The following is a 14,529-nucleotide window of genomic DNA, read 5'->3' as shown; positions in this document are numbered from 1 at the left end:
GTATTCATTGTTACTAAAAGTGTTAAAAACTCAATAACATATTTGTGAAATGAATACATTCTAAACTGAAGCGTTTCCTTTCGCAAGGGATCATGTTGAAGACGTCTGTTCTTTTTATAGAAAGTTAACGTTAAAATTATTTTGGCTATTTGAGTTCTAGCAATTCGATTTATCATATCATTTCTGAAGTCTAATCAATCTAGTCTCAAAACAACAACAAATTATAGCAGTCTAACTGGCTAAGTTCCTTCTCCCTGTCAAATTCGCTTTACTTGAAATTGAACAACACTGCTTTGAGGAACACATAATTACTCGCTGCTCAAAATAAGTGGTTGTCAGCAGTACATACACACACACGAAAATATGCAGACATGCTGATTTCTTAGCTGTCTAGGTTACTATAACTCTGTGTGTGTGTTTGTGCGTGTGTGTGGCCACGTGTATCTTAAGCAATACTGTGATTTTCTCTCCTGCATACCATACCTTGCTGTCTAGCGCGGTTGAAGACTTTGATGTCTTTGAGTTGTACGCCGATGCCTGTCCTGAGGTAGACCAAATCAGTGGCGTTCTCCTTACTGCCCCTCTTGATGGAGCCGTTAGCATGAGTTCTGTTACGTCCGAGAGAACATAAAAAGGGTTACAGCCTCTCAACCATGAACAGTTCCAAATGGGTCCAAAAAAACTAGTCAGAATTTGTAACGAGAGCAGTAGAAGGCAGTATTGAACAGTTTAACTCTGAGCACATAGACAGTCAACCCTGACTGACTATATACATAGCTTAAAAGGGGGGAGACACAGTGAATATAAGAGAGAAGACTAAACGGACAGTAAAAAAGAGAAAGCTGAATAAAATGAGGATAGCGTTGTGAGCACAGTAAGAGGGAATGCTCTGGTAAACTGACCTGTCACTCCAGTAGATGTAGTTCTCAAAGACAGACACTGCAAACATGTCCATGTTGTTACTGGCCAACACCAGCTCCCGGTTGTCTCCCGTCTCCAGATTAATGCGTTCTATCTTATCAGTGCGTGCATCGCACCAGTACAGCAGACCATCCTACACAACATGCAGACAGAAGGAAAAAACACCACAAACATCTCAAACAGAGGCCTTAGTCAGGACATCAGCTACTCCAAAGCATTCTCTTCATACAGTCACAGGTTCAGCAACATCCAAATAAATCAGAGTTAAAACCTTCACTTGAGTAAGCAGACTTGGCCTGAGAGGCCAAATAAGCCAAATTTGGAAAGGTATGTTTAAAAAGCAGCTGTTTAGCTCATGAACGTTCTCCATTTCAAAGCACACTTTTACGTGCCATGGTATGGTTACACATAAGCGTCTCATCAAAAGTGGCTGTTTACTTCTTGAGAACATTAGCAGCCATAAAAAAGGGAGTAAGAATCTGTTAATGAGACTTTAATCTTTTTTTTTTTTCACCTCCACAGCTAATTTTTCTCATCTGTTTCAGAATTCCAAACCTTCTCCCAACGTGTGATAAACTGGCCACTGCATTTTTTCGCACACAGAAGGAGTTGTGAAATATTGTTAAGCAACTTAGTGCTCTCGCTGAAAAGTGCTATTTGTTGGACTAACTGTCCACAACTACACAGGCGTCTGGCAGCCCAGAGGCTACTGCTGAGCAGCGGGATAGAGACGAAGCCTGGGAAATCCATCAGACTGGGGAACATGGCCAGTTTGTTCTTCTGGACTTATGACCAGAGTTCCTGTGCTGCTATTCTGGACAGACTTCTTCATGGAAGAAAAGAAAGTGTTGTGATGATGAGGAAGCTTGTTTTTTTAGTGACTGGAACCCAAAGCTGGTTGAAGCGTTGCTGATTTTTACAGACCTGATAGTCAATAGAGATGCCGTTTGGCCAGCTGATGCTGACGTTGACCAGAACCACTCTCTCAGAACCGTCGAGACGGGACCGCTCAATACGAGGGTACTGACCCCACTCTGTCCAGAACAGGTACCTGTCCATATGCGCGCGCGCACACACACACACACACACACACACACACAGAGAAACATGTAGTCTCATTGCATAACAATACAGGTGTAAAAACAATATAAAGCACACTTCATTTTAAATTTCCACAACATTTGAACAGCAGCCAATATCAGTCAACAGTCTATGCACTGTAATCATTGTCTACAGTGTAAATATTGGTTGACTATTAATAGACCACGCCTAATACAAAAAGTACACATGTAACATCAAACCAGTAATGAAGGAGAGTAGTTTTGGCTTCATATCCAGGAACAAAGCCTTAACAGACTCTCTCTCTCTCTCTCTCTCACACACACACACACATACACAAACAGACAACACACCCTTTCTCTGGGTGTACAGTGATTGCCCGGGGTTTGTCTAGGCCTTGAGAGATGACCACGTAGCGGAAAGAGCCATTCAGTCTGGCCACTTCAATCACGTCAAAGCCCTGGTCTGTCCAGTAGATATTTCCTACACACACACACACACACACACACACACAATAACATAGGAATTCATACACACATTCATGGAAATATATATATACATGAAAACATAAACATTCATGCTGAACATGTGTATATCTATCTGTCTCAGTTTTAAATAAATATATGAAGTGAAATCATACTTAGTTGACTGTGAACCAAGAGGAACGAGACTCCTCTGCTTAGAGCTCTGTGAGTGAGAGTGTGCGTGTGTGTGTATGTGTGAGTGTGTGTGTGTGTGTGAGAGAGAGAGAGAGACAGAGAGGATCTTACCTGCTATCCAGTCCACAGTGATGCCTTCCACTCGGCCAATCCCGTTGGTCACCACGTCCTCTCTCCATGTCTGGTCTCTCTTGGCTCGGCTGATGGTGCTAAGGCCCATGTCCACCCAATAGATGGTGTCATTCTCTGCACAATGTTAAAAAAAAAACTAACCATCTCCTTGGGAGAATGACAGGTTTCTGATACAGCGCTTAACATAACCACTTCATGACTTCATTACAGTGACCTATAAGAAGCTTAAAATGCAAACTTGGTCCACGTTGGAGACTCACCAGCATGAAAATCAATGCCCACTGCCAAGGAGGTGCCAGAGACTGGCACCAGGGCATCAGATTTATCAGATGGGTCCAGAGGGATGCCGCGAATGCCCTCGTGTACGGAGTACAGCAGGAAAGAACCCATGCCTGCGAAAACAGCAACAGACAGCAGACAAAGCCTGAGTGACACCTTTAACCGGGTTCCTCAGCAGACAATCAAAAGTATTTAAAGTTTATTCAGTGGCCACAGTAAGGTATATAATAAAACCAAATCAGTGGTACCTTCACAGGACTGTGTTAAGGGTTCACGCTGTGTGACGTGTGTGTTTCAGTGGTACCTTCACAGGACTGTGTTTAGTGTTCAGTGGTACCTTCACAGGACTGTGTTAAGGGTTCACGCTGTGTGACGTGTGTGTTTCAGTGGTACCTTCACAGGACTGTGTTTAGTGTTCAGTGGTACCTTCACAGGACTGTGTTAAGGGTTCACGCTGTGTGATGTGTGTGTTTCAGCGGTACCTTCACAGGACTGTGTTAAGGGTTCACGCTGTGTGATGTGTGTGTTTCAGTGGTACCTTCACAGGACTGTGTTAAGGGTTCACGCTGTGTGACGTGTGTGTTTCAGTGGTACCTTCACAGGACTGTGTTTAGTGTTCAGTGGTACCTTCACAGGACTGTGTTTAGTGTTCAGTGGTACCTTCACAGGACTGTGTTAAGGGTTCACACTGTGTGACGTGTGTGTTTCAGCGGTACCTTCACAGGACTGTGTTTAGTGTTCAGTGGTACCTTCACAGGACTGTGTTTAGTGTTCAGTGGTACCTTCACAGGACTGTGTTAAGGGTTCACGCTGTGTGATGTGTGTGTTTCAGCGGTACCTTCACAGGACTGTGTTAAGGGTTCACGCTGTGTGATGTGTGTGTTTCAGCGGTACCTTCACAGGACTGCTGGCCGCTCTTCAGGCTGTATCCGGCAGTGCACATGCAGGCCCTGGTGGTGGGAGAGGTGGGCAGGCACAGCTGGGAACATTCTCCATTATTGTTACTGCACAGATTGGTGCCTGGATAGGAGTGACACAGAGAGAAAGACAAATTCAAGAGGAATAAAAACAAATGCTATGCTAATATTATGTTAAGAGTTACAAATATGCTCACCTGTAAGTGCTGGTTAACACACACACACACACACAGACAGAGTGCGGAGTAGTTACCTTTCTGCACAGTCTCATTGTAAATCTTCATGTGCATCATGGGTGAGGTGTTGTTGCGTAGAACCTTCCAGTTGCTTCCATCACTTTTGTCGCAGGTGCCAATCTGGTCGGTGCCCTGGTCTGCCCACCACAGCTTGTCCCCTGTTCGTGACACACGGAGAAACCAATCAGACCTCTTCTCCCACATCAGGCCTCTTTTCCTCAAATCTTACATATACTGCAGGTCTCAGATCAAGCTAGGCTTGAAACACTGTGAGTGTGAAATGTTCAGACACAATCAAAAGCAGTCTGTTTATTGCTCATTTCAACGGGTCGTTTCAAACTGCTCTCCACTGCCTCACCCATGATGGCCAACGCTGTGGCTTTGGTTAGTTTTCCCTTCACTCCCTCCATGATCTCCAGGCCGCTGCCATCCAGTTTACACCGGGTGATGGTGCTGTTTCCGGAGCTGATCCAGTACAGTTGCTCCGTGTCGAAATCAATTGAGAGACCTGCCCGAGGGGAGGGGGATACACATTTTAAAAAACCCGTACGTTTGACCTCTGACAGTGACTATGCAGTCCATTGTCAGGGTCAATGGACAATGGTCTGTCAAACCCAGCTCTGACTAACAAAGTCACGGATCATCCTGTCCTAGCCACCGTGCAATTGCTTTTCCATGGTGCAACACTTGGGACAATCAAGATATTGTTTGTTAGGGAGACAATGAATGATTGGTCACTCACCCACTGGTCCTTTCTGATTGGTGAAGAGCAGAGTGCGGTTGGTGCCATCCATGTTGGCCATGCTGATGTTGTCACCGTCCGTCCAATAGAGCTTTCTGGAAACCAGAACAGAGACAAGAGACGAGAGAGAGAGAGAGAGAGAGATGTGAGAGCAGGGCATTTCAAACATTAAAACATATCTTTGTAGGGGAGCTTATTTTAGAAACCCGATCGGCAAATCTATGCAAACTTTCCTGCAAAAAAGGGCCCTTTTCATTTAGAAATGTCTTTGAGATGTTCCAGCATATTTTTAATCTGGAGAAGTGTGCCAAAAAACAACAGATCAGGCCGCTCCCATCCTGTTTTATGTTTTAAGCCAAGTAAAGTTCTCTCTCTGTCTGCTTACGGACATGTGCTTATTCTCTCAGGAAAACAAGAGCTGCTCAATCCAAGACCCCAGCAGAGAGAGTGACTACCAAACATTTTTTTTTTCTGTTTAAAGAAACTGAATAAAGGCTTGATACTGTTTAACATTTACTGCGTGGCACGTAGGGCTTGTCAGAGTGAAAAACACTGATTGCGACCTGCACCTCCTTAAGTCTGTGAAACAGACAGAATCTGTTCCCAGATAAGAATTGAGTGGAGAACATTCTAGGAGAGACGTGCTTGGATCAGCACTCCTGTTTCTCATTGGTTGCACGGCGACTGGCTCTTTTAGAGTGAGGGCTAATGAAACTGTGTCGCTATGCTCTGTCACGTGAGCTGACATTTTAACTGACCTGACAGACTTCCCAAGGGTGAAATTCAGACAGTCTTACCCTTTGAACCTTTCTCCCCTCCTCTACAACCATTCCTAAACACCCTCCTCTTTTGTTTGTGTAACTTTACCCCCAAACAACCTTCACTTCTTCACTCTCCCTCTGTTTTTTCTGCGTTCCCTGGCTCTCTCTGATTTCAGGCGTATTTGAGCTGCTTCTTTTCAAGCACAAATGGAAGAAACATATGGGCACAGCATCTGTTCTCCTCTCTAAATCTGATTCTAGAGAGAAAAGACAAGGCAAAAGGAGAGGAACAAAGACAGAAGAATGGTGTTTTTTTTACAAAAAGAGAGAAAGAACATATCCTCTGTTCACTGAGAGAACTCCGTGAGTGATTTAGTGAGGGGAACGAAAGAGAGCCGTAAAGCCAAGAGAAAGGAAGGGGGAGAGAGGGAGCGAGCTAAAGAAAGAAAGAAAGAAAGAGAAAAAGAAAGAAAGGAAGGAAGAAAGAAAACAGGAGGGGGTGTGGGTAGTGCATTAGCAATAAGACCATCCTGCTTCTACCCTACTTGTAAGCGTGTGTTTGTGGTGTGTTTGTGTGTGTGTGTGTTTGTGTGTAAGTGAGTTTGTGTGTTTGTGTGTTTGTGTGTGTGGTTTCACTGTAACTAACCCAAGAATGGGATGCAGGACTAGGCAGTGGGGTTTGTCGAGGCCTTGAATGACTGCATTCTTAAAGGAGCCATCCAGTCGAGCCACGTTGATCTGTTTCTTGTTGGCATCATAGCTAGTCCAGAACAGGTTCCGAGAGACCCAGTCCACAGCAAGACCGTGAGCGTTAGGCAGATCTGATACCAAACATACACAGAGAAATTCAGCCATAACCTTAGGACACACATGTGAAGACACACACACACACACACACACACACACACACACATATATTCAAACTAAACACAGGAATAAAAGCAGATTCTGTGGAACTACCTGAGAGACAAACTGACAGACTGAGAAACAGGCCTGTGCAGGTCTGAATAATGACAGTGTAAATGGTACTTTCCCAAGCCATTTCAGTACAAAACCAGCTCTACTGAGGCCCTATAACAACCACACCATACACCACCTTTGTCACTGGAGTTCTCCACCCCTCAGGGCAGGTCTTACCTGCAGACACCACCGTCTCCACGCCCGTGCCGTTGATGAAGGCTCGCTTAATGGTCTGCGTACGCACGTCTGACCAGTATATGCGGTGCTCCAGAGCATCGTAGTCCACCGCCGTCACGTTGTCGATGTCGGGGACGGTGAAGGAGATGATGTAGTTGTAATAAGGGTTGTCGATGTCCACTCCTCTGATCTCTATCTGACGGGCATACAGGAGGAACTGCCGAAACTCTGAGCAGAGAGAAGAAAAAGACCTGTTTGGTCCAATGTGGTAGACTGCACTGTAGTCTGAACCCTTCCATAATCAGGACCCAGAAGGCATTCTAGTAAGGCTTAAGACCAGGCATAACAGCTTTTGAACCGTGCTGGTATACTGGCATTCACTATTAGAATGATACACAACCATGCAGACTGTTTCACCTACTCATCAGTCTGTCACGCATGGACACTGTTTTGTTCAGATTTGACTTGTTATAAAAGTTTTGCAATTGTGTTATAAACCTGAGACAGGAAACTAATTCCAAAACAGGAACTATTTCAAAACAAACACCAAATGTATTTTAAATGTGTTTGTCTATTCTACTAAATAAACATGTTTTAAATAATAATAAGAGAACAGCCATTGCCTCTTGTATTCTGATATTACCTGACGATGTTTTATTTATTTATTTATTTTAACAAGTGAAAAAGTATTAACCATGCTGACTGAGAGCGAAGTTCAGTGTGAGTGACAGACGCAGAAATGCTGACAGAGGAGCGGTTTGAGTAAGCGAGGCGTGAGCCAGTACGCAATGGCTCCCAGGCCCTGCATTCAGCACCGTTTAATGTCAGCAGTAATGGGCCCACGTGCCCAGGGGCTCTCCATTCCAATTACCCTCCACTCCATAGAGCCGTAATGGAGGCCGCATGACTGAATACTAAACAGTAACCCAGCCAAGCTTCAACAGCAGCAGCAGTAACAGGGATGAACATCTTTTCAGAGTCAACAGACAGGATGCATATAAAACTCCCAAACAGTCACAGTATACAACCCACTACGGAATACACACACTCACTCTCAGAACAGTGCATTACAGGGACTAAGCAAACAGAACTAATCAGATACTGAGCTTGAATGAGAAATGAGTTTGGAGACTGAGAGGATTGTAAGGGATGGGATATTTGATGGATGGGGGAACGGGACGCACCATAGCAGGTGTGTTTGTCGGCCTGGAGCTTCATGAGGTGAGGGCAGGCGCACGAGAAGGTCTGGTTGTAGTTGATAAGACACAGGTGAGAGCACGGTCCCTTCCCGTTATTAGCAGCACAGGGATTTGGAGCTGTGGAGAGAGAGAGAAAGAGAGAGAGAGAAAGAGAGAGAGAGAGCAAGAGAGATGCTGAATTACAGTATGTGACAAATAAATAAAAACAGAATAACAGCAGGAGACATATCCTCACAGAGGGAGTTCATGAGAATGAAATCTGATGACATAAGAAAGAAAGAAAGAAAGAAAGAAAGAAAGAAAAGCAGAAAGAAAGAAGAAAAGAAAGAAAGAGTGGGAGTACAGAGTAGAGGGATGGGTGAGGGATAGGTGAGAGAGAGAGAGAGAGATAGAGGGAGAGAGAGAAAGAGAGATGAGGAGTATGAGAGATTTTGACTTGGGCTGTCAGATGTTGTCAAAATGGCTGGAATGAGCTGTCACTCAGAGTGTGTGTGTGTTTTCAATGTGTGTTCTCAGTCCTGCCGTCTAACAGATACCCGCTACATAGACGAAGGCGACAGGAAAGCCTGACCACTGCTCAGTTCATGTCCTGGGTGAGGTCTACTACTCAGTCTACACTAACTTACCTACATCATGAAAGATTTTCCAGATTTTTCTCAGTCAAAAACATGCTGTGACCATAAATCTGACAGACATTTCCTTACACAGGACTGAAAAAGTCAGTGCACACCTGGAGGAGTGTGTGTGTATGTGTGTGTGTGTGTGTGTGTGTGTGTGTGTGTGTGTGTGTGTGTACGCGTGCGTTATTATGTCCACCGACTTTGACTCACTGGTTTTAAGAGAAACTCTTCCGTCAAAAACTTCAGTCATATCAGTTGAGGTTATTCTGAATGCTGGTGTCTAAAGTCTAAAATCCAAAATCCCAGTTTTAAGGGCATACAGACCTTGTAATTTAATTAAATGCACTCTCAAAGAACACGTTTGTTTTGGTGACAAAAGTTAAAAAAAAAAAAAAAGTTAATTTCACGGCACACTTCAGATGTCTATGAAGCTGACGACTTAAGTGCCACCAGTCTTGCCCCCAACCCCCCCCCCCCCCCCCCCCCCCCCCCCCCCGCTCTGTAATTGAATTAACATTGTATAGATCGCTTATGTCTCTCTCTCTCTCCACCGCCAAATTAAAGGGAACCTTTTCACCACAGGTATCTCAATTGTGAAACCATGTGGTAAATTAATTTACTCCATGGTCAAACAAATGTCTTCTTGGCTTTAGATGTTTTGACACAACCTTTAGTGGAAACAAACTGTAATATTTTTTTTTTGTCTTCTTCATCCGTGTTGCATCTAAAGACATTAGGCTACATGATCACTAATGGGCCAATAGTTCAGCAGGGAACAATCCCCATTATCCCTGAAGATGACCCCCCCCCCTCCCAGGAGATTTTCAAGCCTGGATCCAACACACCCATTACCTATACTGAGACTTCCTATAGTGTTTAAGGGTCGTGAAGGGGCTGAACATGGTGAACAAGAGCATTTCCCTGAAGTTCCCCTAGATCTCCCTGAAGTCCAGCCCCAGGTCGGATTCCAGCAGTAACTCACCCTGTGGTTGTCTGGAGGGATGGTACACCTGAAGGTCAAAGGGCTGGGTATTTGTCCTCTGGACCACGGTCACATTATGACCCGTCCATTTATTGGCCTTAGCCAGTGTGTTGGTGCGCCAGTCCGTCCAGTAAACCTCCCCTCCGTACATGGTGACGGCAAAGGGGTGCGACAAGTACTCGTGTCCCCGGAGAACTTCGATGAGGCCGGAACCATCGTAGGCAGCAGAGTAAATAGCATCAGATCTAAGAAGACACAAGTCGCCGTAAAGTCAACAAACTCGAGTTGGAAGCTGTTGGATTCGGCATGTCTGAATGCCGCATGTATGTTTTACCTGGCATCATGTATGTTTTACCTGGCATCGATCCACAGAATGCGTCGCTCCAGGTAGTCCACTGTGAGCCCGTTTGGCCACCCACCGTTACCAGTCTCCTTATGGATGGTACGACGACCCTCACCACTCATGGAGGCCGCCTCTATCCTGGGCAGGCTGGCATCCCAGTCCGTCCAGAAAAGAATACTGATAAAGGAGGAAAAAAGGGAGAGATGGTTAGACAAAGGTTTACATGTGGCAGAAAATGTGTTTGTAGAGGTTATCTGTAGATAGTTTGGTGGAGGAAAAGAAAGTTTCCTAAAACACAGAAAAAGGCTGCGTCATGAGGTTCCTTGAGGCCAAGAGTACAAATATCAGCATTTTAAACCTTGGCTGAACCAGCATTACAATATATTTCCATAGATGTTGTTTTTGCGTTTATTTGAGTTTATTGAACTTGCGGAGATTAAATACGGTCCAGCATTGTGTCATCGAGGTGTGGCGGAGAGACCTCACCCGTCTCTGGGGTCCAGAGCAATGGCACGGGGGTGTTCCACCTCCCCAGCCAGCAGGGTGGTGCGCATTGTGCCGTCCAGCTTGGCCACCTCGATCTGATCCAAATTACTCTCCACCCAGTAAATGTTTCCAGCTATCCAGTCCACCGCCAGTCCCTCTGGAGTAGCCAGACCATACTGAATGACCACCTCAAAACTGGTCAGAGCTGAGACAGAGAGAGAGAGAGAGAGAGAGAGAGAGAGAGAGAGAGAAACAGAGAGAGAGAGAGAGAGAGAGAGAGAAACAGAGAAAAAGAGAAAATGCTTATGTGAGGTATTTACTAAATTTCTTGTAAGCACATCACTATCTCAACAATCACATTTTAAAACAAGACGACGGTGTAAGGATGCATAACTGTAGACATACTGTCAAACAATACTGATCACACTTTTCAAAAAAGCTCTTTCAGCCGCCTGGTACATCACATCTTTCATCTTTAATAATCCTGAAAACACCAAAGACTCTTCGATTTATCAGTAACAAGGCACGTTCTGTACAAACCCACTTTTTTGACTTAATCTGAATCAGACATGTGAGCTGAAATGTATATTTAACTCCCTCCATTCTGAAACTCTTCTCTCTCTCTTTCTCCGTTCCTCTAAACCCTCTCTCCTCCCGAGAGCTGTGGAGCCTGGGACGAGAGAAGGGCTAATCAGGAGCAGTGGAAGATTACAGTGACTGGCGAGGAGGACCAAACTCATTGACTGGGCTCTTCAGTGGTAATTACAGGGCTGGGCTCTCCTCACAGTTGGCTTATTGTTGGGCCTGCAGACAGACTGAGCTTTGCATGGCGGCCCTGGAGAGGAGGCTTTGTTTTATTGGTTGGCAGCCATGTTTGCCCAGAGTTTCAAAAAAAAAAAAAAGAGGGAGAGAGCAAGATATTGGATGAATGGAAAACAGCGGGGATGTAATCTATGAGTTGGATACTGTGTTTCTGTGAAGACTTTTTTAGAGTGGAGGATGTATGAGTGTGTGTATGACTTGATGTTAAGCATTGTGAGCCCTACATGCTCTCCCTTGCTCTGCTGGCAACCAATCAATCCAGCAGTGAGGAAAACAGAAAGAAATGACCTTGAGAGGCCTTTTCCCCCTTGGCTCAAAAATATGGATCCTAAGATGCTTACAGGCTTGGTCCAGTCACAAGGCAAGAGACCATCACTGAGTGTTTGTATCTTAACAATCTCATTCATGAGAATATTTAAATTATGGAAGGAAACCAAGGGAAAGAGTCCATATCTGAGCTTTGAGGGCAGCTTTTAGGTAAAGTCAATGCTCTTCACAATCCAAAAAGTATCATCTTAGGTGCTTTCTCGCGTGTACTTCCCATGCTTGTGAACTCACCTCCGTTTTCAGAGAGTTTGCCACGATAGATCTTGTCCTCCACCACGTCGGTCCAGTAGAGAGCGCTCTGGTTCAGGTGAAAGTCCAGGGCTATGGTGTTCCTTAAGCCGGGCACCAGAACGCTGAACTCGCCCCGGTACAGGTCGATACGGCGGATCTCGTGGCGGTTAGAGAAGATGATGAAGGGTTTGAAGGGATCTAGAAGAAAGAGATAAACAATGTACTTCAGGAGGACACAAGGAGGAGTGACACCTTGCTCTCAGATGCTGCTTTACCTTATACTGAAAGGGAGGGGGGGGGGGGGGTCACAGGGGTTCCCAATAACTTCTTCAAAGAAACCCAGTCGATAAAAATGTCATTTTCAGCTCTTAAATTGGCTCTGTTATGGAGTAGTACAACATCTCCAAAATGGCAAAGGGTGAATAAAATGTGTTACAGATTTTTTGGCTCTGAGCTGATTAAACCCTCACTAACGTTGCTAGAAGGCTCCAGTGAAGAATGCATGTTGGCATATCTCTTTCTTTAGTGTCTATCCCAACCTCCTCACTCCTTCTTTTAATCCTTCCATCTTTCCGCCCTTCCCCATCCGTCTTACCAGTGCTAATGCAGGTCTCTTTGTCCGTGTCCAGAGTCCAGCCCTCGTAGCATGCGCACTTGACGATGGCTTTCTCCTGAATGCACCGCTGGCTGCATTTCAGATGCTTGGCACAGAAGCTCTGGATCTGGCAGGTTTTGTTGTCTGGGCCCAGCTCCATACCAGGTGGACAGGAACAGAGAATTCCCTCACCAGGAGCGATGCTGCAATTATGACTACAACCGCCATTCTCCAATGAACACAGGTCTGAGGGAGAAGGGAGAAGGGAGAGAGAGACAGAGAGAGAGAGAGAGAGAGAAGAGGAAGAGGAAGAGGAAGAAAGAGAAATGTTTTTCAGAAGGAACAGAGCAGCTGCTGGTTCTGAGTATGTGTGTCTCTGTAAAAATAAACATTTGTGTTTGTGCACTCTGTTGGTAAAACATCATTTGTGCATGTCTGTACGTGGTGTGTGTGTGTGCATAAACAAGCATGAAAATACAATATCATATACTTGCATGCAAACACTTGATTCTGTGAGTGTGTGCGTGTGTATAGGTGTAAGTGTGTATATGAATGTGTGTGTGTTACCACAGAGCTTCTCGTCTGAGCCGTCCGGGCAGTCGTCGGTGCCGTCACACACTTTCTCAGCAGGCAGGCAGATGGAGTCGTTGCTGGCACACACATGGTGAGAGAGCTTACACACCAGTGCCTCGCAATTGTCTTCATCTGAGTTGTCTTCACAGTCACTGTCTCCGTCACACACCCATGCCTTACTGATACACCTCGCTGTGGACACACGCAGAGAGACTGCACTTGAGAGAGTGTGTGTGTGTGTGTGTGTGTGTGTGAATGCACAAAAACAGCATACACAGACACTAATTCACACAATCAATGTTCTTGTCACTGTCCCAAATCTAAGGGTGACAGGGCGAGAGAAAGATAGAGACCTTTTTGTGTGTGTGTGTGTGTGTGTGTGTGTGTGTGTGTGTGTGTGTGTGAGTGTGTGTGTGTGTGTCTGTGAGAGAGTGTGTGGGAATATTCAGTAATGCCGAGATATGAGGCCTGGCTGAGAGATATTTTACCTGCGTCACACTAAATTGAATGAACACATTCAATTCGCTTTCAGTCTAATCTATATGACAGTCACATCGACTTTTTAATACCCAGAGAAACCACGATCACCACTCACCTGAGTCCCTGCAGCCGAACTTGACGGTGGGGTCACACATGTGTGTGACCCCCTCGCAGTTCTTCTCATCACTGAGGTCCATGCAGTCGGTGTCCCCATCGCAACGCCAGCGCATGGGGATGCACAAGCCATCCATGCGACACTGAAACTCGTCAGCGTGACAACCGCCAGGTGGCCGTGTGGCTGTGGAGAGACGAGAACAGGACTGGAAGTGACTCGCATGTCCATTTAGAGTATGCAAGAGACATAGCTGAGAAAACTGCATGGCCACACACGGACACAGAGACCAAGCAAAGTTGCTTCATTTAAAAATGAGGGCAGCACCCACAGAGCTGAGTGACTTCAGCCAAACCGATGCCAAACCTAACGAGAGGTCAAAGAAAATGATGACCACTCACTGTGTTCTCACAGACACTGGCAGAACCACAAGATCGTTACAGAGCTGGCTGTGGTGATGGCCTGTCACAGCCAAGGCCGGGAACTGGCAAACAGGGGTAGGGGGGAACCTCTGGTGTTGTGCGTAAGCAGAGAGCACAGTATGTGCTAGGCAACAGCTAGCGGAGCTAATGACTTCCAGACGCCAGATGAGGCCCAGATATTCTCTCACGCACTGCCTGGGTGACACAGCATCTCATTAAGTTGTGGGCCAGGCCAAGCCGGACTGAAAAGGTCTGTAACCCGAGCCGTACATGGTGAGGCCACACAATGGCATTTGGCATCTTTCTTTTTTTTTTTTGGTTCGCTGGTCTGGCTCGGGACTGAATGTTCCCAGTTTTGGTACGTGTGAAACTCAGGACAGTAGGCTTTTGCTTGAATGGAACGTCGCATGTTAACAGGAATGGCTTATCCTTCATCATACTCTAAACGTAAGGCAGTTAAAACAAAGATAAGTGTTCTTGTAACAAAAGAATTG

General features: G+C 45.5%; 1 protein-coding gene across 1 annotated transcript in view; it reads right to left on the bottom strand.

Annotated features, from left to right (window-relative positions):
* Positions 1 to 14,529, bottom strand: part of lrp1ab (low density lipoprotein receptor-related protein 1Ab) — a 108,691-nt gene that overhangs the window by 33,378 nt on the left and 60,784 nt on the right. The window contains exons 21-40 of the mRNA XM_030767967.1: positions 13,617 to 13,799; positions 13,016 to 13,213; positions 12,449 to 12,694; positions 11,854 to 12,051; positions 10,474 to 10,678; positions 10,000 to 10,164; positions 9,645 to 9,889; positions 8,028 to 8,159; positions 6,844 to 7,071; positions 6,353 to 6,527; positions 4,946 to 5,040; positions 4,562 to 4,711; positions 4,221 to 4,361; positions 3,945 to 4,070; positions 3,032 to 3,163; positions 2,751 to 2,885; positions 2,334 to 2,463; positions 1,846 to 1,972; positions 903 to 1,054; positions 484 to 608 (exon numbers count right to left, since the gene is read on the bottom strand). Coding sequence (XP_030623827.1) covers positions 484 to 608; positions 903 to 1,054; positions 1,846 to 1,972; positions 2,334 to 2,463; positions 2,751 to 2,885; positions 3,032 to 3,163; positions 3,945 to 4,070; positions 4,221 to 4,361; positions 4,562 to 4,711; positions 4,946 to 5,040; positions 6,353 to 6,527; positions 6,844 to 7,071; positions 8,028 to 8,159; positions 9,645 to 9,889; positions 10,000 to 10,164; positions 10,474 to 10,678; positions 11,854 to 12,051; positions 12,449 to 12,694; positions 13,016 to 13,213; positions 13,617 to 13,799 — 3,288 coding nt within the window. The remainder of the gene's footprint in view (positions 1 to 483; positions 609 to 902; positions 1,055 to 1,845; positions 1,973 to 2,333; positions 2,464 to 2,750; positions 2,886 to 3,031; positions 3,164 to 3,944; positions 4,071 to 4,220; positions 4,362 to 4,561; positions 4,712 to 4,945; positions 5,041 to 6,352; positions 6,528 to 6,843; positions 7,072 to 8,027; positions 8,160 to 9,644; positions 9,890 to 9,999; positions 10,165 to 10,473; positions 10,679 to 11,853; positions 12,052 to 12,448; positions 12,695 to 13,015; positions 13,214 to 13,616; positions 13,800 to 14,529) is intronic.

This window comes from Chanos chanos, chromosome 3, assembly GCF_902362185.1.
Source record: "Chanos chanos chromosome 3, fChaCha1.1, whole genome shotgun sequence".
NCBI classification, from domain to species: domain Eukaryota; kingdom Metazoa; phylum Chordata; class Actinopteri; order Gonorynchiformes; family Chanidae; genus Chanos; species Chanos chanos.
The sequence above is the reverse complement of the archived record's forward strand: the minus strand, read 5'-3'. Positions and strand labels throughout refer to the sequence as shown.